The sequence below is a fragment of the Delphinus delphis genome, chromosome 5 (genome assembly GCF_949987515.2).
Source record: "Delphinus delphis chromosome 5, mDelDel1.2, whole genome shotgun sequence".
Taxonomy (NCBI): Eukaryota; Metazoa; Chordata; class Mammalia; order Artiodactyla; family Delphinidae; genus Delphinus; species Delphinus delphis.
Window position 1 is genome coordinate 38,306,794 of NC_082687.1, and position 23,550 is coordinate 38,330,343.

The window sequence follows — 23,550 nt, forward strand, 5'->3', positions numbered from 1 at the left end:
CACTTTCTCTGCTCCCTCTAGTGGCGAAAACAGTTAACTTTTTATTTGAAACCTTAAAATCCCAGCGAATGTTTTATCTTATTCATGTGAAAATACCTGTTTGATCAATTAAAAGAAATCAGTGTAATTTAGGTACCAGTCACGCTAAGCACTTTAAAGGATTTTTTAATTTATTTATTATTTATTTATATATCTTTGGCCGCTTTGGGTCTTCGTTGCTGCGTGCGGGCTTTCTCTAGTTGCGGCTAGCGGGGGCTACTCTTCGTTGTGGTGAGCGGGCTTCTCATTGCAGTGGCTTCTCTTGCTGCAGAGCACGGGCTCTAGGCACGTGGGCTTCAGTAGTTGCAGCACTCGGGCTCAGTAGTTGTGGCTCACGGGCTCTAGATAGAGCGCAGGCTCAGTAGTTGTGGCGCACAGGCTTAGCTGCTCTGCGGCATGTGGGATCTTCCTGGACCAGGGCTCAAACCCGAGTCCCCTGCATCGGCAGGCAGATTCTTAACCACTGCGCCACCAGGGAAGTCCTATGCAAAGCGTGTTAACCGGGACCACAGTGTTCAATATTGGCAGAAAAATAATTGGTTTCATCAAGAATTCATCTGGTAGAATTTAAAAGCCTGCCTGGTGGAGCTTGTCCTCTTTGGAAACTTTAAGAAGAGAGATGGCTAGTGTTTTAGTGCATGGGGTAAGAATTTGAAGCATTCTGTGCAAAATAAAATGGTTTTCAGAAAATAACAGGATAAAGTTAAGAATAGGTGTGTGTAAGAAAGCATAACTGAGCCAAAAAATAAAATACACATATGTAGAGGAAATGGGGTAAGTGTATGTATTCAGTAATAACAGTCTTGTAGGAATCCTAATAGCTAATTAACTAGCAACGGGTAAATTGTATAATTGTCTTTTATTTTGGTTTTCTGTATTTTTCAGTAAGGAAAGTTTGATATGACATGTATTAACCTTGAGATAACATTCTCATTATTGTGGACACTAACTTGCCCTGAAGTGGAATTTTATCTGATTGCATTAGGGAGTCAGGGGTGGTAGTATTTTAGGAAGAACCAGGGAGTGTCAAGATTGAATTTCCCAAATAGATTATCAACTCTTTAAAGTTAGGGACCAACTTTCATGTGTCCTTTTGTCTCTCACAAAGTTAGCTCAGTGCCTTGGTGTGTTCTTTAAGTCTTTTTGAATTATTTAACTATAACTATATCCCTGGCAGTTCCCAAACAGGAAAATATGATACCATCTAATAAGAAAGAGATAAATTTGCTTTTAAAAATCAGTGCTTTGAGGAACTTCAAATCTAATACACAAACACAGAATACACATACAAAAAATATTTAGTGGAAATGCTGTTGCATTCCATGTCTTCCCATGGTGTAAAATAATAAATTACAAGCATATGATTCTGAATGTTACAATTATGAAGTCTATCTCTGAAGAAAGTCAACAGAAGAACTATCCTATATATTTACCATTTACCTACGTGAAGGAAGGTGTTTGAACCAACTGATTTTTGGGCTGATATGCTCAAGCCAGGCCATTTTCAGTCTTATTGTTGGGATGTCATCGTAAGAGTGTCTACTTACTTGATTGTATCTATAAAAGAATGTGTGAAGTTATCTTTATTAGCAGTCTATAAAAATAAAAGCTTCCCATTCATATAGACTGGCTTGAGTGTGAGTCAGGCCAAATACAAGGGAAGCAGTGTGGTGTCATAGAAGGACCTGGTTTGAATTCTGGCCCTATGGTTTATTATGTAAACATTTTATTCTCACTGAGCTAAATTCATCCTCTAGAGAATGATGTTATATACTATCTCCCCTGCATGATTTTTGTGACAGTTAAATATATATAAATCACCCAGCAAAACTATTTTGAGAAATTAAACATGTGCTGCTTATAGCTGTGTAACCTTGGCCCAGCTTAGTTCTCTTCACCCCTTACAGTTTGCCCATCTTTAAGATAGCATAAAAATAGAACCTGTCTCTGAGGACTGTTGTGAGAATTAAGTAAGGTAATACATATAAGATTCATAACACAGTGCCTGGCACGTAAGACCTGCTCAAAAATCAAATGGCCTGTGGTGGCTTATACAATCACCAGCGTCCTCTGCTGTCACCACCAGGCATCTAATGAAAGGCCAAATGAATTTGCTGCATGTGGCCACGGAAGGAAAGTACCTGAGAACAGATCAAAAAGTACTTGTATATACCTGAAGGAAAGAAATATGATGAAACAAAGGAGGCTGATTTGGAGTGTGTGCCTGTCTGAGGAGTTCGCTGCTTTCTGCTCCCGCCATCTTCTAAAAGACCTCCCCGTTCCCATCAGAGTGCAGCGCCCCCTGCAGAGCAATAAACAAACCAAAAGAAGTGGCAAAAGTGGGCAAAGAGAGTGCTATGAAATAACTGAGAGAAGAGAAGCCAGTCAGGCTTCTGCAGTCAGAAGGACAGAGCGCAAACCTCTCTTCCTTGAAGGCTTTTCCTGTTACGGAGCACTAAAGGCCTCCCCCGCAGAGCCAGAGGGCTCTCAGCCACGGGCAGCACATGTGCCCACGACAACTCTGCATGGTGTTCCCAGGCCTCAAAAAGGACGCTTTGAGTCTTTGAAGACTCGTGTTGTTGACTGGCTTCACTGTCTTCTCTGGGAAGACAGATCTCACAGGCAGAGCAGAGCATAGGGCTCATCCTCTCTTCCTTCAACCCTGAATTCATCCTGGTTGTCTGGTGGGCCAACCAGGTTTATCTAAAAAAATGGAGAGCTTGTGGCTGAATTGCTCTTGTTGTGCATTTGTTAACTTCAGTATGGAGATTTTTAGTAGGGCTGGAAGAGTATGGAATGGCAGGTGAAGTGCTGAACTTTGGCGTCAAAGAAACTGACGTTTGAAACCTAGTTGTGACTTGACCAAGTGACTTGACCTCTCAAAGCCTCAATTAACCTTATTTCTAAAGTGGAGATGATAGTATCTACTTCAAAAGGATATTGTGCACAATGAGATAAGGTACATAAAACTAAGCACTGTGTAGTTACATAATTGTAGTCCAGTGAATTGTTTTAAAAAAAGAAAAAAACACCCAAGAAAACTATGCATGCACTCATAAAGTCTTAAGTCCGTTAAAAGTTAGGCTACTATGAGTATCAGCAAGAACATTTGAACTTGGCAGTTAGAGCCAATAACAGAGTTAATTCTGGGTCATGATCATTCATGAAACAGTTTCAGTGAGAGGAATCAGAGGATTAAATACGCCTGTTGGTGACTGAGCCAGCCTTAAATCCTTATAGAATACAAAAGAATACTTTCTAATTAAGTAAAAATAACTATTGTTGACAGATCAAACTACTTCTCTATGTTCTATGTTCCCTGTTTTACATACTCCAAAACTTTGTCTAATTAAGATTTTGTAAACCCTACTCATTATTACTTATCCCATTAGCCACATTGAGTTGATTATAATCCTGAATGAGTATTGCCATCCTCAGGGGTATTTAAATCCTCCTGTGAGTGGAGAGCCTTACTCCTTCGTAAATTTTGATCACTCAAGCTGTTTGAAAATGGTCTCTTATCTGATTGCAGGGTAGTCCTCAGACCTATCAATCTGTCTTGTCACTTAACCACTTGAAGGTCCTCGCTTTCCTTCAGTTAACAGGGGTGGGGTCTTGATGTACTGTCAGCATGAGGAATAGGCAGGCCTTGGCCCCAACTCTTCTGCTGACCATTGTATTAGTCTGTTCTACACAGGAAAATGTATTAAGATTATAAACAGGGACTTCCTTGGTGTCTCAGTCATTAAGAATCCGTCTGCCAATGCAGGGGACACGGGTTCGAGCCCTGGTCCGGGAAGATCCCACATGCCACAGAGCAGCTAAGCCTGTGCACCACAACTACTGAGCCTGCGCTCTAGAGCCTGCTAGCCACAACTACTGAGCCTGTGCTCTAGGGCCCACGAGCCACAACTACTGAGCCTGTGTGCCACAACTACTGAGCCTGCTCTCTAGAGCCCACAAGCCACAACTACTGAGCCTGTGTGCCATAACTACTGAGCCTGTGTGCCACAACTACTGAAGCATGCACACCTAGAGCCCGTGCTCCGCAACAAGAGAAGCCACTGCAATTAGAAGCCCGCACACCATAACTAGAGAAAGCCCACGCGCAGCAATGAAGACCCAACGCAGTCAAAAATAAATCAATAAATAAATTTTCTAAAAAAAGATTATAAACAACATGTCATGACCTTCACTTTTTCCCAAATTGTTCTAATGCCAAACCAAACTCCTAAGAACTAATATTCTTTTAACTGTTGCTAGGCCCATGTTTTTCATTTTAAAACAAAATATGTTTTATCAGAAAAACAGAGAAACGTTCATTACAACTTTAGTTGGTTTTTGAATCCTTAGAATAATATCTTTGATCTGAATATAGGATTCCAATTTTAACTGCTTTTTTAAAATCTTCACCAGCACCACTTTGAAAATCAGAATAGAAAGAAGTGGGTTTTTCCCCAGTGGAACAGATTTTAACTTTAAATGCATAAAGCAGATCAGTGTTCTATAGCCCACTTTTGCGGCATGGTCATAAACATAGTCCTGGACCTGTCTGTGCGAGAAGAAATAGATTCTTTAACTTCACTTGCAAAGCATCAGTACTCTGCTTGTAACTACAACATCCAGATCTCTTTTTAAGAAACAAATTTATGTCAGTTTATTGAATCGTTCAATATCCAGCTCCTATCCAAAGCCAGCTAACATGACTGGCATTTGAGAAGAATGACAAAAAGATCTTTCCTACCTTTCATCCCTGTGTTCCCAGTGCTTTACCACCTCTCAGGCTAGAGACTTGAAAGTTATGCACCTGGATCATACCACCCTAATTACCAAAAGAACTGCCATCAGAGAACTTTAGTTTAACTTTGTGCCCTAAACTTTTATTCAAGATAATTTTAAAAATCGTCTTTGTACTGTATAAAACCATTATCAAAGGTACAACCTACAGGGCTGTTCATTGTCCTCTTTATAAAAACCCACAGGGAACATTCTTCTCAGAACAATCTTAGGAAAACATCTTTGCTGACTATATAGTATGCTTCCTTTTTTATAGATAATTAAAGGCTTTGTAAGTCATATTATTATTTTTTCTCCTTCTTGACCCTAGGAAGCTCAAAGCAAAATTGTGTGCTTAATTGATTTTTTTGATATAAATACTTGCCTCCCCATTGACTTTACCTTCTTGGTTACTAGACTCCTGAGCTTTTGTGTTTGTTTAAATGGCTTTATGATTTATTTTATCTGTATCTCATTAGAAACTGCCAGATCTCTTTTGGAAGTGAGGTAGATGGATAATAGATATCAAATATTTATTAAATACTTAAAATGTTTAGAATACTGCTTTTGGAGGAAAGGATTCAAAAGAAGGTATTGTTTCACCTTTGCTTCTATTTGTTTTTTAATCTATGGTCAGAAAAATAAGAGAGTATAAGCATATATACCATCTCTTGTGACATATTCTGCTACTTACCAGTAGTTTTTTTTAATATAACTATGGTTGATGAGCCTTCCCTTTGTTTACTGGGTTCTGTTTCTAATTCTAAATTTTATTGATTAGGCTTCCCCTGAAAGATCGACAAGAACTCAGCAAAAAGAATTTCAGACTTATATTTTGGATAGTGTGATGGACCATTTGCTTGCAGCTGATGTTTTATTGGGTAATATCATGTTTTATTTTCACTCTGTTAAAAGTACCTATAATCACTTCCCTTCTCTATCTAAACCCCAAGTATACCACTTTTTTAACTTCATCTTTTTCCTTCTTTTCTGTGCATTTTCCCCTTATTGGTATTTTCCTATAATGAGGAAAAGGCCCATCTATCTCCTTCCTTTGAACCTGGGATAAAGGATCAACAACAGGGAGTACTTAAGCTGCTTGTCCACGTTCATATGCTCAGAGGTGGCAGGAAGAGGACAAGGAAAGAGAAAAAATGTTTTTAAAACCATATTATGTGAACAGTATATTTTTATGAATTATCTAATACTTTTAAAAATTACTGTGATATACTTACAAATAAGTTACAAATGTAGCACTCTGAATTACCACCCAGGCAACATGCCTGTATAAGAGCACTCAGAAATGCATTACCAGCACCCTCAGAAACTATACCTATTAGTGGAATTATTCAGTTATAGGTATCTATGTTATTCTTTAGAATGGCTTTCAGGATGTAAATTCAAAGCACATTAAAATGTTTTTCCTGTATGTCTCTAGTTACAATAAAACTACAAAACTTGATACATTTACAGTGGAGCTAACATTTATATGTAAAACAATGACAAAATTTAAAGAAGGAAAAGTAATGATTTAGCATATTTGCTACTTGAATTTCTGGTAATTATATAAATCATAGAACCTCCATGCTATTACATTATCATTTTTTTTTTAACAAAGTAAGTTTGCCAAGAAAATCTTTAGTGTTGTCATAACATGCAACTCTCAAACTGTGGTGTCAAGTCAGACTTTTGTATTTGTTCTTATTGCTTGAGAATCTTAAGTAACATCAGTCTTACTACATAAAGACACAAAACGAAGAGTTTTGCATTGTGTAGTGATTTAGAGTTAGGTGGGAATAATAATTACAGTCAGTTAAGGCTCCTAATTTCTAGAAAGGAGGGAGGGGCTTAAAGGGGGCATTCTGTTGGAGGAGGAGCCAGGAGGATTAGTGTTGAGGCAGTATGTACACAGCGAGCACACTGAAGCCACCGGGGCAGCTTGTAGAAGAGAAACAGTGCTGATGGGAATCATGGAAGGGGTGAGAGGTACCCCATGGCACCACCACCACTGATGGTACTCTGTGTTTTACAGTTCTTTTGGGCCTCTCTTTTGCCTCCATTACTTCATTGTGCTTAAAGTTTTGTTTGATGATTTGTTTTGCCCTTTAGTAGTTAGACAGAATCAATTTACAACTAATAAACTGACTTAATTTTTCTCTCAAAGGGAGGCTATGTGTCACTGACAGTTGACGAACTGTTTGCTTATCACAGACTGTCTTAAGTCAGTAAGAAACTTCAGTCTCCATCCATAACACTTTTATCCTGCAGAAATTATTTCTTCCAACATTTATCATGACTTCTGGCCATGAACATCATTTTGCTTAAAGTAGTACATAAGAGCTAATGGTCTTATTTCTAACGGTAGTAGATGTACTCATCTTGCCTTAGCCTGATTTGTTGGAGGGTCTGGTCTTAGGCTGGTGGACATCAATTTTCTTAAGACATTTTTTTCCTGCTGGAATTTAGGGGAAGATGCATCTCTGCCTATTACCAGTGGAGGGAGCTACCAAGTATTGGTGAACAATGTGTTTTATTTCACACAACGTGTGGTGGACAAGCTTTGGCAAGGCATGTTCAACAAAGAATCTAAACTTCTTATAGATTTTATAATTCAACTAATTGCACAGGTAATCCATTGTCACATTAGTTGTAGAGTACATGTTTTCCTATTGAAAAACTTTGCCTCGGGTGTCAAAATTGTTGGAAATAAGTGTAACTAGTAAGATAATGAATGTTGACATTTTAATGTAAAGTTCAGCTTATTAGAAGTGAATAAAACGTAGGTCTGTAACCATTCCCCCCCTTACCCGTGGCCCGGTGCCAGTGTGTCCAGTATGTAAAGCTTCCTCATTCTCTCAGGCTGTGGGCTCCCACTGCCTTCCCCACTGGCATTGCTCATTGCTAACCACATAGCTGGACAGCTTCCTGTTGGTTTAAAGACCTTAAGTTAATACGATTTGATAGATTTTCATAGTATGATGCATCAGTGTGTCAAGATTTAACAGAGCATGAAGAGTTGATATTAGAGGAGTATTCTCTTCTTGTAATTGAATCTTTACAAAGTTCACTGTAGTCCTTGTTCCTTTGAAGATGTCATATTAGTGTGTGTTTGTGGTACCTTTTCCGGTTTGGCACAAGTGATAAATCTTATTCAACACACGATGTAGAAAGTAGGAAATACTGTTGTCATGTTATTAGACACACACATGTCACCCAAGAATTTTTTAAGAATAAATTTGTATTTAAGCCAAAGAGAAAAGTTCTCACGTGAGATGAAACAACGTCAGAAGTTCTTTACTAACATTTTAGGTAATTTTTTTTTTTTAGTAATTTTGAGTAGCGATTGATCACCCTTACAAAACTTGTGGGGTAGGAGTCTCTACCCAGATGGCACTTGCCCGTGTTCTGAGGGAGGCTGCTCTGAACACAGATGTATATACACACAGCACTCATCTCATTACATTTATGTGTCTCGTGGGTTCTGAACCTCATAATAGCAAGAGCTTTGTATTTTTTATCTTAGCACCCCAGTACTTAGCATGGTGTCTGATACATAATAAACCTAATAAATGTTCATGTGTGAATGATAAGCAGACTTTTTTTGTCCATTTTATTAAAGTATCTCTCATATCTTTAGTCAAAAAGAAGATCCCAGGGATTGTCACTGGATGCGGTTTATCACTGCCTCAATAGGACCATATTGTACCAGTTCTCCCGGGCACACAAAACAGTCCCGCAGCAAGTAGCTCTCCTTGATTCACTCAGGGTCCTGACTGTAAACAGGAACTTGATCCTGGGCCCTGGGAACCATGACCAAGAATTCATTAGCTGTCTGGCTCACTGCCTCATTAACCTGCATGTTGGAAGGTAACTCTTTTAGGTTCAGTTTGAATTTGTCTTTGATATTTTTCTACCAGAACTCTTTGTTCTACTTTTCTGATTATAACATTTCTTTTTTCTTTAATCTCGGTTTTACTTAAAACTTCATGAGAAGGTAAAAGACAAGGGTTGAATTTCTGCAGTGAAATAATGAGTATATTTTTGCTTTAATTTTCTGTATCTTTAAATTTTTTGTTAATCACATGTCACATATATAATTTTTAAATAAGAGTTTGCTTTTCAAGTAAATTAGATACACACTGTTGGAGGTTAAGAGGGGTAAAAAGATAAGAATGCAGTAAATAAATGCAATATATGTTAAATGGGTAAAATTAGTATTTTGCCACTGATTGCTTTGCAAGGTATTTCTTTGGTGTCTGCTGGGGGCCAGGCATTGGATTAGGGACTGGGATGAAATGTGAATGAGACAGACCCTGTGGCAGGTCTTGGAGCATGCAGTCTACGAGGGAGGATCCATAACTAAGCAATGTGCTCTTGCTACAAGCACGGTGCTTTGGGAACACATAACAGGTGCCCCTAGCCTGGGAGAGACACCTGCTGAGTTACAGCTTGAACCTGGTTGAGGATGAAGTTAATCCTCCAACGAGAATGGGGAAGAGTGATGTGGGAAGAAAGAGTCATCTATGCGATTGCCCAGAGGGCAAAAAGAATATGGCACATGTAGGAAACTGCAGGTATTTCACTGCTGCTGGAGCAAAGAGTGGTGAGATAAGATATGGGAAAGGGGGCACAGTCATAGGAGGAGAATGTTCTTAAATGAACTTTTCATAATTTTTAGGTAAAAATGTTAATAGTGATAAAAAACGTGTCTTAAATAGTACGATTCTCCTCTTAATGCTGTAATTTAGTTTAATTACATTCAGTCGAGTGGATTTGTGACATCATTGCTTAAAAATGGCATTTTCATGATAAACTATAAGTTCTGTTCTGTGCATCTGCCAAATGTCTGCCACTTATGGAGCTCTGTGACAGAGCCAGCGTTTACTTGTGTCTGCAGAGTAGTACTTAGTCATCACAGTTTACAGCTGCAGTAATTTCCTTCATATAGTTTAAACTGACTGGAATTTTTCAGCAATGTGGATGGGTTTGGACTGGAAGCAGAAGCCCGCATGACTACATGGCACATTATGATCCCCTCGGACATTGAACCAGATGGTGGTTACAGCCAAGATATTAGTGAAGGTAGTTATCTCAATTTTTTCCCCCTTTTCTCTCCACTCATTTCTAAGATATAACCAAAGAATCCGGCTTCAGAAACCGCCAACATTGACAACCAATCTCTCCATAGGGCATACCTGAACATATACCAATATGCCCGCCAGCATATACCAACGTGCTAGCTGTACATCTCCTTATGCCAGGATGAGTAAACCCCTGATATTGCTCGCCCTCCACATTTTATAGTAACACCAGGAAACTTGGTGATACTTACATTTGCACAAGCAGTAGTGCAAATATGATACTAACTTGGCGCTTACTATTAAGAGAGCTGGCTATTGATAGTATTAGGCCAATCACAGTAGAGGCAAATATTGCTTGAGACAGATTGTCAGTACTACCATTTTTATTCTTTCTCCCTTTTTTAAATCTAGTTTTCCCACTGATTTTGTAATTATCGTGCATATGAGAGTCTTTGGGTGGATTGATTTCTAATTTCCAACGTTGTTCAGTTGAAAAGATTAGATAATTACAGAAGTGTTTGTCTCTCCAGCAATATTTAGTGTGGTAGTTTTGCATATGATTTTATCCTTTGTAGGTCCAGCACTCATTCTTTCATTCATTTAAGCATTAATTTGTTCTCTGTTCTTTCACTAAAATTTCTTAAACCCCAGACACTAAGGACACAGTGATTGTTTTCACCCCCCAAGGAACTAACAGTCTAGAACACTGGTTCTCAAAGTGAGGTGCTCAGACTAGTAACATTGACATCATTTGGGAACTAGTTAGAAAAGCAGATTCTCTGGCCCCATTCAGATCTACTGAGTACTCAGTACTCAGATACTCTGGGGGATGAAGACCAGCAATCTGTTTGAACAACCTCCCAGGTGATTTTGATGCTTGCTAAAGATGGACTGGCCTAGAGCAGGAGTCGGACAAATTAGCAAGGAGTCCAAAGCAAGATGGAATTTAATAGTAAAAGCTCTAAAAATATTTGTTTACTATTTCTTTCCTTTTGCAAAATCATCAAGAACAATTAACTTATTTGTGAATATACCTTAAATATTTAGATCTAAAATTTACTTTTAAGTGGAGAATAAGTTCTTTTCTTTTATAGAAGAAGCTAGACAATGAAATATATATGTAATTTCCAGTTTTATAAATAAATATGTAGTCTTTTTGCTTGATATAAAGTTTTTTGGTTTTTTTTTTAAGTTTTCCAAGTAGCCAATCGCATTTTTGGTTATCTGAATAATCCTTTTTTTGTTGTTTTGGTTTTTTTTTTGGTTTGTTTGTTTGTTTTTGCGGTACGCGGGCCTCTCACGTTGCGAAGCACAGGCTCCGGACGCGCAGGCTCAGCAGCCATGGCTCACAGGCCCAGCCGCTCCGCGGCATGTGGGATCTTCCCGGACCGGGGCATGATCCCATGTCCCCTGCATCGGCAGGCGGACTCTCAACCACTGCGCCACCAGGGAAGCCCTGAATAATCCTTTTTTACTGAACTGGCTATGATATGAAGCATTTTTTGGACAATTAAGTACTATACATCTAAGTTGAAATTCTTCAATAAAAAAGAAAAAAAATACTAACTACCTTTATATTCTTTTTGATCAGTTGCTGTTTTTTATTTCCTAGGGCGTCAGCTTCTCATAAAAGCTGTCAACAGAGTTTGGACTGAATTGATTCATAGTAAGAAACAAACCTTGGAGGAGCTTTTCAAAGTCACTCTACCAGTGAATGAAAGAGGCCATGTGGACATAGCTATAGCAAAGCCGCTCATTGAAGAAGCCGGTTTGAAATGTTGGCAGAATCATCTAGGTAAGACAGTTTACAGATATCATGTGACAAAGGGACTTACATACAACTATCATATATGGGTGCACTTTGGATATGAAATTAAAACTTTCCCCGAAAGATATTATGATGACAATAGAAATGAAAATCAATACAGTATAGCCCATTCTAGAATGATTATGCTGAGATTAGGCTTTTCTTCTTAGATTTTTCTTTTAATTTAATTTTGTTTTTGTTTGTTTTTTTTTTTTTTTGCGGTACGCGGGCCTCTCACTGTTGTGGCCTCTCCCGTTGTGGAGCACAGGCTCTGGACGCGCATGCTCAGCAGCCATGGCTCATGGGCCCAGCCACTCCGCAGTATGTGGGATCTTCCCAGACCGGGGCATGAACTCATGTCCCCCGCATCAGCAGGCTCAACCACTGCGCCACCAGGGAAGCCCTCTTTTAATTTAAAAAAAAAATTTTTTTTTTTATATGTGTTATACATCAGGCATCTATGAGCTTGGTAAATAATACATTGCTCACAACTTTAGTATGGTCACCATCTTGGTTATGAGTCTACATCCCTTATCTATAATTCTGAAATTCAAAAAGCCCTGAAAACCCAAGGTGTTATTATTAATTTGATGCCAAAACTCACTTGGTAGCAAAACCTAACCTATCTTTGTTTATCCTACTAGGCATTAATATTAATACATTTTGCTGCAGAAATATTAATTATTATATTATTAATTATTGTTTGTTACCTTAGACCTTCTGGTGGTCTAGGGTGATACAGTACATGTACTGTATCACCTTTTTTTTTTTTTTTTTTTTTTTTTGCGGTATGCGGGCCTCTCACCGTTGTGGCCTCTCCCGTTGCGGAGCACAGGCTCCGGACGTGCAGGCTCAGTGGCCATGGCTCACGGGCCCAGCCGCTCCGCAGCATGTGGGATCTTCCCGGACCGGGGCACAAACCCGTGTCCCCTGCATCGGCAGGCGGACTCTCAACCACTGCGCCACCAGGGAAGCCAGTGTATCACTTTCTTAAAATTCTAAATTCCAAAGTATACACAACACCAAAGATTTTAGGTAGGGGACTGTGAATTGTTATTAACATAGAAACTGATTACAGTTAAAATAAATTTGCATATTACTGCAGAGCTATGAGGTTTCAAGCAAATGTGAGTTCAACTAGTACAATAAATGTCATGCAGCTATCCTTATACAAGATAAGTAAATATAATATCTGAGAGTGTCTGCATCTGTAACATAAGCTGCTTTTGATAACTACAGAATTGTGGTTTGTAACTATTATGCCAAAGTATTAAAAGTAAGGCTAATAAATACATGGAGAAACTGTAAAATACTCTAATTTTAATTTTGTAGCCCATGAAAAGAAATGCATAAGTCGAGGAGAAGCTTTAGTGCCCACCACACAATCCAAATTGTCCCGTGTCAGCAGTGGTTTTGGTCTTTCCAAGTTAACGGGATCGAGAAGGAATCGAAAGGAAAGTGGGCTTCATAAACACAGTCTTTCCACCCAGGTACATTGTTTCGTTTTATTAATGATATGATTAGAAATTTGTAATTCAAGGTTTAGTTGTAGTGTTTTATATAATACACTTAATACATGCAAGCATATGATTTGAAATGGAACTTTTCTGCATTTTTGCTTTAGACAGAAGAGAGAAATAACTCAGGTTGTGGAGCCTTCTCCCATTTTATTATAAAATTGCACTATGAGTGTTGTGTATTTACATCCATTGCATAACTGGACATAAGATGAGATTCAGATATTGATATATGATAGACTATGGATAATTTTTTCTCAGCTCTCCCAAACCTTCCATTTTATTAATAGTTATATAAATTTTAAAGCAACAGCAGACAAAATAGCTTTTTATTTTTTATAATTTTGTTGTACATGCCTGAGATTGATTTTTTTTTTTTAACTCATCTACCTCCAGCATTAATTTCTTCCTCATCATACTGTCTTTGCCATCGCAGAATATTAGTGGCAGCTGTGAAAAGGGCCTGGGAGAAACCATGTGTATGAGTCATTCCATGTGTCAGGTTGGGTTCCCCAGGAAGCACACTCTGAGAGGGAGTTTAGTGTGCAGGATGTTTATTAGGGGTGCCCTTGATATTTGTGGATGGGAGAAGAAGGAAGCAGGATTGGTCACAGGGAAATGTCAGGCTACAATGCAGGTCTGGCAACAGACCCAGCTGTGACCCAGGTGGAGCTTTGGTACCAAAATGACCTGTCAGAGTTGACCTTTACTGAGCTGAAATGGCTGAGCCTGCTTGCCTCCAAATCAGCCAGTGATTGTGGGGTGCCCACAGCTCTCTGCAGCTGAGGAGATCCCTGAAATACTGACAGCGCTCCCAGAAGTTGTGGCAGTGAGCCCTTCCTTGAAAGGGGCACTGGGGGATGGGGGGTATATGGATCTGTGTCCATCACATAAGCCTCTATCAGATTCATTATATAATTAATCTTTCAGAGTTTTCTGTGGGGTTTTTTGGGTGTTGTTGTGATGCCTTTAATAGAATTTTAACTAACTTGGGGGCATTATTTCAAGGCTAGTTAACATTTTTTTCCAGGAAATCATGAAATATTAAGACTTTTTCCACCCATTGTTAGGAGATTTCTCAGTGGATGTTTACACACATCGCGGTTGTTCGTGACTTAGTAGACACACAATATAAGGAATATCAGGAGGTAAGAATCATAATCATAATAATGGTTTGTTTTGCATTCTTTGAGTGAGAAAAGATTGTTTCCCTTGGTATCTTCCTCCTGCTTTTAAGAATAAGTTGCTGAACTGAATTTATCATGAGATAATGTTTTGTTTTGTTTTTTTTTGCGGTACGCATGCCTCTCATGTTGTGGCCTCTCCCGTTGCGGAGCACAGGCTCCGGACGCGCAGGCTCAATGGCCATGGCTCACGGGCGTAGCCACTCCGCAGCATGTGGGATCTTCCCGGACCGGGGCACGAACCCGTGTCCCCTGCATCGGCAGGCGGACTCTCAACCACTGCGCCACAGGGAAGCCCAGATAATGTTTTTGATTATCCCTGCCAGCAGCTACTTTGGCCATTGGTTTTAACATAGAAAGACTGGAACTTCCTACAGGCAAACTGCATTAAAAAGTGACAGACTGGGGATCAGCACAGCTGAATCCTAATGACATTCACTACCAACATATTGCATGTGTCTGTTCTTAATAAAAATTAAAATATTGGAAAGATCCCTTTCTTTCATACTTAACAAGGAGACCATGAAAATGTGCATCAAAATCTCTAAGAAGTCTCTAAAATTCTAAAAAATTAAAAGATAAAGGTATTTTTTATTACAAGTGCTTGGTGATTTTGTCAGTAAGAAATATTTTCAGTGAAATCCTCTTGATGAATTCATAGTTACTCAACAACTTATTCGAAATATTTTATTTCCATGGCAGCTGAGTTATATCTTATTAAAGATTTCTGAATGATAAGCTGCTAATATTTTATGGGCATGATACTAGATACTTAGTTGTTACAGGGGATTTCCTCCTGCCAGGAACACATAAGTACTATGATGGTATCATTATAATATCAAGATTACTCCTTCAGTAATCATTAGTGTTAGTTGTACAGTATAAAGGGATCTTTATTCTTAAATTGTATACTTATATTCCATGAATTATTAGATAAGCATCTAATCATTAGGTGCTTAGTTTTAAGCATCTACTGTTGAAATGTTACACATTTTGACATTTGACAAATAGAAAGAAGTTATTCCAAGTCATAAATTTCCATTTAAGTAAGGTGGTTTGGATCTATACCAGGGCCAAGTAACAATGGTTTTCCTTTAATTTTTATATGAATGTTAAGTTCCCTATCAGAGATGCATGTGTATATTCTTTACCTAAAATTATTGGAAATGTTACGGTGATTACCAGGAATCTAGTGTGTTGGCAATATTTCTTGATGTGGCTTTCTAGATTTTCTTTTATTCATGTTCTAGAACTGTTTTACAATTGGGGGTGGGGAAGGGGTTTCATCCTTAAATTACTGTCTTTATTAACTCACACTGGACAAACCATTTCCATGTATTTTCATAAGTAATATTACCATCGTCCCTGTCCCTGAGCTACAAGTTCCTTCAGCACTCTGGTCAGGTGTACTGCACACGCTACCCTGTAGGGATCTTCCATGTATTGTATACTTGGTGCTAAAATAATCGGGCCATCACTAAAACCCCACCTTCTCACAAGATCGGCAGCTTACTTTAACCATAAATAAATGTAACTTTACTTTTATAATATTGCCTGAAATTACCTGGATTGGTTTTTGTTTCCAAAGAATAACTTGGTTTCAAGGTACTTGTAGACTGTTCATTGTTGCTTGTGCTTTTGCTTGAAAACCAACCTGGACTCCCTCTTGTTAGCGTCAGCAAAATGCCCTGAAGTACGTGACGGAGGAGTGGTGCCAATTCGAGTACGAGCTGCTGCGGGAGCGGGGGCTCTGGGGCCCCCCTATTGGTTCCCATCTCGACAAATGGATGTTGGAGATGACGGAAGGGCCCTGCAGAATGAGGAAGAAAATGGTGCGGAATGATATGTTTTACACCCATTACCCTTACGTGCCGGAAACGGAACAAGAGACAAATGTGGCGGTGAGTGCGCAGAATTCAGCGTTTGTAGTGACGCTTCCATGTCTTTCTTCTTTTTTGTAAGCGTTTTCCCTTATTTGGTTAATTACGAAAAACACCTAATTTAGAAGATTTGATGAACTATAATAAGTTGATAATGCCAGGGTGCTGGCGGTGGAATGAAAAGGTGCAGCAGGGAGCCTTCACAGTGAAGTGATTTGGATCTTAGACCCTGGAGCCAGCTGCCAGGTTTGAAACCTGCCTCTGCCCCTTCACTAGCTGGTGACCTTGTACCGGCCACGTTAACCTCTTCAGCTTCTGCTTTCTTTATGCCTAAAATGGAGAAAATAACAGTTCCATCTTAGAAGCTATTGGGAGGATTAAATTAATTAAAATTAATAAAGTACTTAGAATAGTGTCTGGCACAGAATAAGCACTATATAAGTGAGTGTTAATAAAATAAACATTGCCACTAAGCAATATTCTTTGAAGAAATACAGAGCACAGTTAAAGAATAATGATAGCCTGTGTGTATAGATCTTCCCATTTATATTGAGAAGCTTCATCACTGGCTCCACGGGTATAAAACGAACAACATTTGCCCCTCAAGTTCCTTTTTATTCAGACAGGTTGCCCTTCCTAAAGCCTTCATTCAGATTTTTGCACTGACCATAAAAATTTTGTCTGAAATAATCATGATCTAGGAATCATGTTTTTGTGTTCGGGAAAATACAGTCTTCCCCAATAAAGTCACTGTAAATTTGGAAGAGAAACCCTTCATGGTTTAAGTACTTTCACATACTTGACTTTAATATGATTCTCTCAACAATTGAAGAAACTAAGATTTATAAAGAAGACTTGACACATGTGTCTTCTAGTAAGTAGTTCAGATCATATAACATGAGACAACTTGCATTGTTCCAGTGTCTCTTTTTTTCCCAACCAAAACCCTGCCTCCCTTTATCTTGTGCTAATTGACTATACATTTGTCCTGATGCTACTTAGAATATAGGCCTTAGACCTGCTAATATATAGTTATTTAAGTTTTTTTTTTTTTTAAGATAGCTCCCTGAAGTTTACTTTTCTCAAAATTATTCCGTTCTGTCAAGAATGCCGTACTTGGGGGACTTCCCTGGTTAAGACTTCGCTTTCCAATGCAGGGGGCGTGGATTGGCTCCCTGGTCAAAGAGCTAAGATCACACATGCCTTGTGGCCAAAAACCCAAAACATATCGGGACTTCCCTGATGGCACAGTGGTTAAGAATCTGCCTGCCAATGCAGGGGACATGTGTTCGATCCTTGGTCTGGAAAGATCCCACATGCCGCAGAGCAGCTAAGCCCGTGTGCCACAACTACTGAGCCTGGGCCCTAGAGCTTGCGAGCCACAACTACTGAAGCCTGTGTGCCTAGAGCCCGTGCTCCTCAGCAAGAGAAGCCACCGCAATGAGAAGCCCATGCACCACAACGAAGAGTAGCCCCCGCTCGCCACAACTAGAGAAAGCCCGTGTGCAGCAACAAACACCCAATGCAACCAAAAATAAATAAATAAAAAATAAAGTAAAATTTTAAAACAGAAGAACAAATTCAATAAAGACTTTTAAAAAATAATAAAAATAAAATAAAAAAAGAATGCCATACTTGATAAATTTTAATTTAAAGCACTGTAATTTCTAATACTAGCACACTATGTAGAAAAAAAAATCCACCCATATTTTTGTAGCCTTTTAATAGCACCTACATTTGTCAGATCAAACTAGCAATATAATCTCTATTCTTCATCCATTTTCCCCAAATAAATAATTGAATAAGAGTTTAAGCCTGTAGCAATTTGATAAAATATTTCTTACTGAGTCAACACTCATTCAAATTGAATCCATTCAGGGATAGGAAAATAGAAGATGTGCTCTCCTAAATACGTGACCATTCACTATTTCTATATAACTGAGGCATATACTTTTTGAGTTACATAACCATAGTATTTTTTTTTATTGTGTCTACACCTTTCCTTCTTTATAACAGTGTCATTTGTTTTACAAAAGTATATTTGAAGTTCTGTATCAGATAAAAACAAAATAACCTATTCAGAGTCCACACTTACAACCTTAATATCATTAGCATTTTACCTAAGCCAAGGAGTTCATCAGTCTGTGAAATCTAAACAGACAGTCTCAGAAATAAGTATGAACCATACGGAACTTTTTTTTTTTTTAAACCAGATGGGTTACATATTGGGAAATACAAGGCAGTCAAGAAATGTTAGAGATACGTTTACAAAAAAGGAAAAAGCAGGTGGGAAGGGGAGATGATTACAGATTGTAGAATTCATGCTGCTGCTTAAGTTCATGCACAAGTCAAGGTTAATCTGCTATGATGAAGTTTTCTGAATGAATAATGATTTTGGTGTTGCTCGTTCAAACTCTTTTGTAAATTTGAAACCCCATTAAATGTCCACTTTTTTTCTTATGGAATATGCAGTCTGGCAATATCAACAGCAAAGAAAATTCCAAAAAGTAGAGCAGCTGCTATCCCACTAACTTCTGTTGTGAAATCAAAAAAGGAGAGCAGATATTTAACGAAGCACAGTGAGCCTTGATAGTCTGCAGAGCGGTCACTTGCAGTTTCCTGTATGTCTCATGACAGCCCTCTGAAGTATAATTATATTATTATCCCAATTCCACAGATGATAAATAGAAGCCTAGAAAATTAAGGAACACCTTCTAGGTCATGCTAAGTACTGGAGCAAGATATAATGACTATAGATTGACAGTTCCTCAGACGTTCCTTACTCTTGAAAAAGGATTCCAATCTTTGGTGGTTTTGAGAAGTTGTCAGTGGACAGTGAATTTCTTCCAGACAGAACCACATATTGGGTTGGCCAAAAAGCTCGTGTGGGTTTTTCCGTAATGTCTTATGGAAAAACCTACACGAACTTTTTGGCCAACCCAATACTAGGTTTTGTCTCTCTAATGCTAAAGAATATCTAGAACTTAATGTTGAGTGAATGGACTTACCAGCACTCTTTCTTCCTAAGTTAGAGTTTATCCATTGCTTCCCATTCAGCATGCTTATAGAATTTTCCTAATTATTTTTCCACTAAAAAGGGCTAGAGTCAAATTTTATGGGGTGTGAAGTTTATATAACTTGGGGAGGCACTATAAGAAAAAGAGTACAAAATTATGAATACAAAATTACTAGGGCCCCACTTCCAGGACTTTGAAAGGAGCCCATGGGAAGTGACGGCTGTTGAGGTATATGCTTCATTAATTTCACCATAAATCCTCCTGTGGTCTGAGCTGTATTAAATATTGCCTCCCAGAGTTAGAGATCAGTCACGTCTTCCCTTTCAGCTCCCATAAACGTGTTGCCCTCCTTGCACCCATGTTTATAAAATATATAGGCAGTACTTTTTGCGACGTTACAGGTATTTCAGGTATAACAGGTACAAACTGAAAATTGCTTTTAAGGCCTCTTGATAGGTAAAACAGGCTTTGCCAGGAGTAAGGACAAATGATTTGATCTTTGCTTTATTTATGAAGAACAATTATTGTTTTAAGTAAAATTTAAATCTTTAGGCCTCTTAATTGAACTAAGAAATAGAGTGATGATTTAAAAGTTATTTCTTGTTTTAAAATCTTTGATGTGTTAGAATCAAGTGATTATTTCTTTAGTTATTAAAGTTTTATTTCTTAAACCTGGATAATGCTACATAATGTATTAAAAAATAGCTTACCCTTTATTATTAGTTTTGAATTTTATTTTTAAATTAGTTGTTTATTTATAGAATGTAGAACATATGTGAGTGTTTCATTTGCCACCGACTTAAAAGCCTTGAAAGTTTATCAACTAAAATTGTTTTAATGAGAACAACAATATTTTTTTTGTCCTGAGAAAAGTTATGTACATGTGGAAAATTCTCCTATCTCACAAAAAAATAATTTATCCCCTTTGCACAGGGACTTTCCTTAGGGGACCATTTTCAAAACTAAAATAGCTATACTGAATTGCACTGTAATTCTGTATTTTAAGTGGTAGTATTAGTTATAAATATTAAGATGTGAGCCTGGGATATGATGAAAATACAAAATATGGTTGTTTTTAAGCAGTTGTCTAATTACTCTGAATCCTAAGGAATGAGACTAAAATTCCATATCTTGCCATTTAAGAAGTTATATTTAAGTACTAAAACCAGGTTTTAGTTCTGTAATCCCCTTATTTTCACAGAATAATAATCACAGAATAATAATCTCAAACAAATTGACTATTCTTTGCAAATATCATTGGGGCAAAGACCTCACCGTTTCCTGTTAATGTTGGGTTGGACTGCTTGGGGCAGAAGGGTAAATGACTTACCTGAAGTTCCTTTTCTAATTAAGGGAGTCTCATGTGGGTGCCTCCACATATATTTTTATATAATATATAGATATCACAGGACTCATAGGAACTAAGCAACTCATTCAAGAAATTCCATTGCCAGCAATATAGAAAAATTGGAAGTAAAGGGAATATAAAATTATTTTCTACAAATTCTGACTTTGAAAAATTTAGGTTTCTATATAAACATAATTATAATAATAATTCAGTTATAAAAGTTTAAAGAGCGCTATGATAATACTAAAATTATTAGTATAACATATATCTTTGCTAATGAATGTTGTACCTTTTAGTAAAATAAGATCCTCAGTCAGTAAGTGGTTCAGTGAGCAAATATGTATTAAACTAGCACTGTGCCCTGTGCTGCATGGAAAATACAATTGTGTACATGTCAGACCCTGCCCACATTCTGGTTGGGGATATATAGTGGACATCAGAATTGGGTTTGACAATAGTAATTGGTCATTTTGCTATATTGGTTTATCACATATCTATCCAGTGATCCACCTTGTTTTTTTATTAATTTCAAAATGAGTTGCAGAGTCAGTACCCTTCACCCCTAAATACTTCCCCATGCATATCAATAGAGTTCAACATTTGTTCATAATTCTTTTTTATTGACATAAATTTTAATATATTGAAATATATAAATTCTAAGTGTACCGTTCAGTGAGTTTTAACAAATGTGTAGTAATACTCATGTAACCCAAATCTTTACCAAGATTGAGAACATAGATGTATATTTTCAAGATTATCCTTCAACATAAGGTATGCTTTTAAAAGTTTGCTTTTAAGGAGAGAGGTTTATTAAAACCATATTAAGTATTTGAAAGTATGCCCAGTAGTTCAATGTTTGTTTTGCCAGGGGAAGCAAACATCTGTAAAAGCATTTTGCTTGCTCATATTTACTCTAGGGAAAGGTACTAGAAGTCATCTCCAGGTACAAACTGTGAAAAGGAAGAAAAATTGGAATGATTCTTGGATGTGTTACTGTCTGTCTGTAGCTGTCTGTGTGTTTACACGCACAAGTCACACACTCCAGCTCAACAGATACTGCCTTCTTGTTAGTCGAGATTTTATTGAGAATAAAATATAGAGTAACTACCTAATTCTTTAGAAAGTAATTTTTACAAAAACTTTTGGTTTGGAAGGTGATGATCCAGGCTTCCTTCTGCTTTCAGCCTTTCTGAGGTCATAGCTGTGAAGGTAGCAAAGGAAATAGGTCCTTGGGCTTTTAGGGGAAGGTGTTTTTTCACTAACAAGCACTTAGTGATTTCTGTGGTATGGGATATTGCAGATAATAGTTTAAACCAGTTGCTTCTGTTACAAAACAGATCTAGGGATAAACACAGTAAAAGGTAGGTGGAAGGTGATAGCTAGCACTAGGTTCTATTATCTGGTTTTCTGTTTTTTCCTTTGAAGCCATATAAAGAGTTGCCTGTAAATCATCCATGACACTGGCAGCCTGTGGTGAAGTTTTGTCTGTGATTTTTAAGTTTGTCCTGTTCAGTAGCCTTGAGAATTTTAGTGTAGTTTCTTTTACTTTAAAACTACTTTGGATAAGTGAGAAAATAATCACAAGATGCTAAGTGATTATTTCAAGCAGCTTAGGATATCATATTAATTTTGTGTGAGTGTATCTTCCATATTCCATACAGTCCTCAAGAATATTTTATTTTTGTGTTGTTCTTTGTTATTTTTTTCTGATGTGTCTATACTTAATACCCTGTTTTCAGTCTGAGATCCCAAGTAAACAGCCTGAGACACCCGATGATATCATTCCTCAAAAGGTAAAACACAAAATACCATAAAAGAATGCAAAATACTTGCAGTTTTGTTTTTTTTTCCTTTGTGTTATTTTGTTTTGTTTTATTTTGTTTTATTTTAGTGCATGGTAGACTAGACTAACCTAAAGGGTTGACTTTCGATTTGTTGTTTCTATAAGTTCCTTAGAGTTGAAAAGTGAATTTCATTCATGCTGAGAGATGTCCTCGTCTCTCTTGCTTTGTTCTGATTAGCTTTGTAGGGTCTGTATGTTGCTCACTAACAGGCTGAGTATTCACTGCTCTCACCATGAAATGTGTACTGCTTCACACTTAAACTAACAAGTCCCAAGGCATGTTAGTAATGGGCAGCCTGACACTACCAACTTTTTTTTTCAATTACTCATTTTATTCTTCTAGATATTAAACAGTATATATTTTGAGAATGCAGGTGTATTCTCTTTTAAAATTACTTTTTCAATCAGAAGGAACTAAATGGAAACTAAGCATATATGACCACTTTTTAAAATACAATTTTAATTTATTTTAATTAATTTAAATTTATATAATTGTTTTCTTTTTCCAGAAGGATTCAGTACATAATAAAGTAAAAAAAAAAAAAAATACAGTTCAGAAATGTCACAGAAATATACCTCAAAATATTTAAGGGAAAATGCTTATAGTTCCAAGTTCAAGTCAGGTATGAAGTCAGTAACCAAGATGTTGTCCCACATCTGTTAATTCATTGTCTTGCCCATCACTAACTATGCTTTCATCTTTTTAAAAATGAACAGTTATGAGTTGAAGATAATTGTTAGATCTCATGTAGAGAATTGTTATAGTACAAAATTTACTGCCCTGCTTTCATTTCAAAAATATTGCAGTATTATTAGTTGGTTCATCAGATCCTTCCTTCCATAACTGTAATTTTTTTAAATAGCATTTCAGTACTTTCCTGTGTGATGTATTTCAGTTTCCATTTGCTGCATATCATTCATCAAAGTAGCTTGCAGCTCTCTTCATTCTCTAACTTTATACCTGAAGTTAAAAGAAGGGTAATGGTGGCTTGAGTTAGGCATCTTTTCATCTCAAAATTGGTTCACTATTTTAGTCTAAATATTCCTGTTGGACACTT

At 37.5% G+C, this 23,550-nt stretch overlaps 1 protein-coding gene across 6 annotated transcripts in view; it reads left to right on the forward strand.

Moving 5' to 3' along the window:
- The window catches only part of WDFY3 (WD repeat and FYVE domain containing 3), a 261,777-nt gene that overhangs the window by 188,080 nt on the left and 50,147 nt on the right, over positions 1-23,550 (forward strand). For 5 of the 6 annotated variants that reach the window (XM_060012227.2, XM_060012222.2, XM_060012223.2 and 2 more), the window contains 9 exons: positions 5,597-5,696; positions 7,282-7,442; positions 8,453-8,682; positions 9,788-9,897; positions 11,509-11,691; positions 13,036-13,193; positions 14,291-14,368; positions 16,078-16,305; positions 22,389-22,442. In XM_060012227.2, coding sequence (XP_059868210.1) covers positions 5,597-5,696; positions 7,282-7,442; positions 8,453-8,682; positions 9,788-9,897; positions 11,509-11,691; positions 13,036-13,193; positions 14,291-14,368; positions 16,078-16,305; positions 22,389-22,442 — 1,302 coding nt within the window. The remainder of the gene's footprint in view (positions 1-5,596; positions 5,697-7,281; positions 7,443-8,452; positions 8,683-9,787; positions 9,898-11,508; positions 11,692-13,035; positions 13,194-14,290; positions 14,369-16,077; positions 16,306-22,388; positions 22,443-23,550) is intronic. The other variant, XM_060012224.2, reaches the window with a different exon arrangement.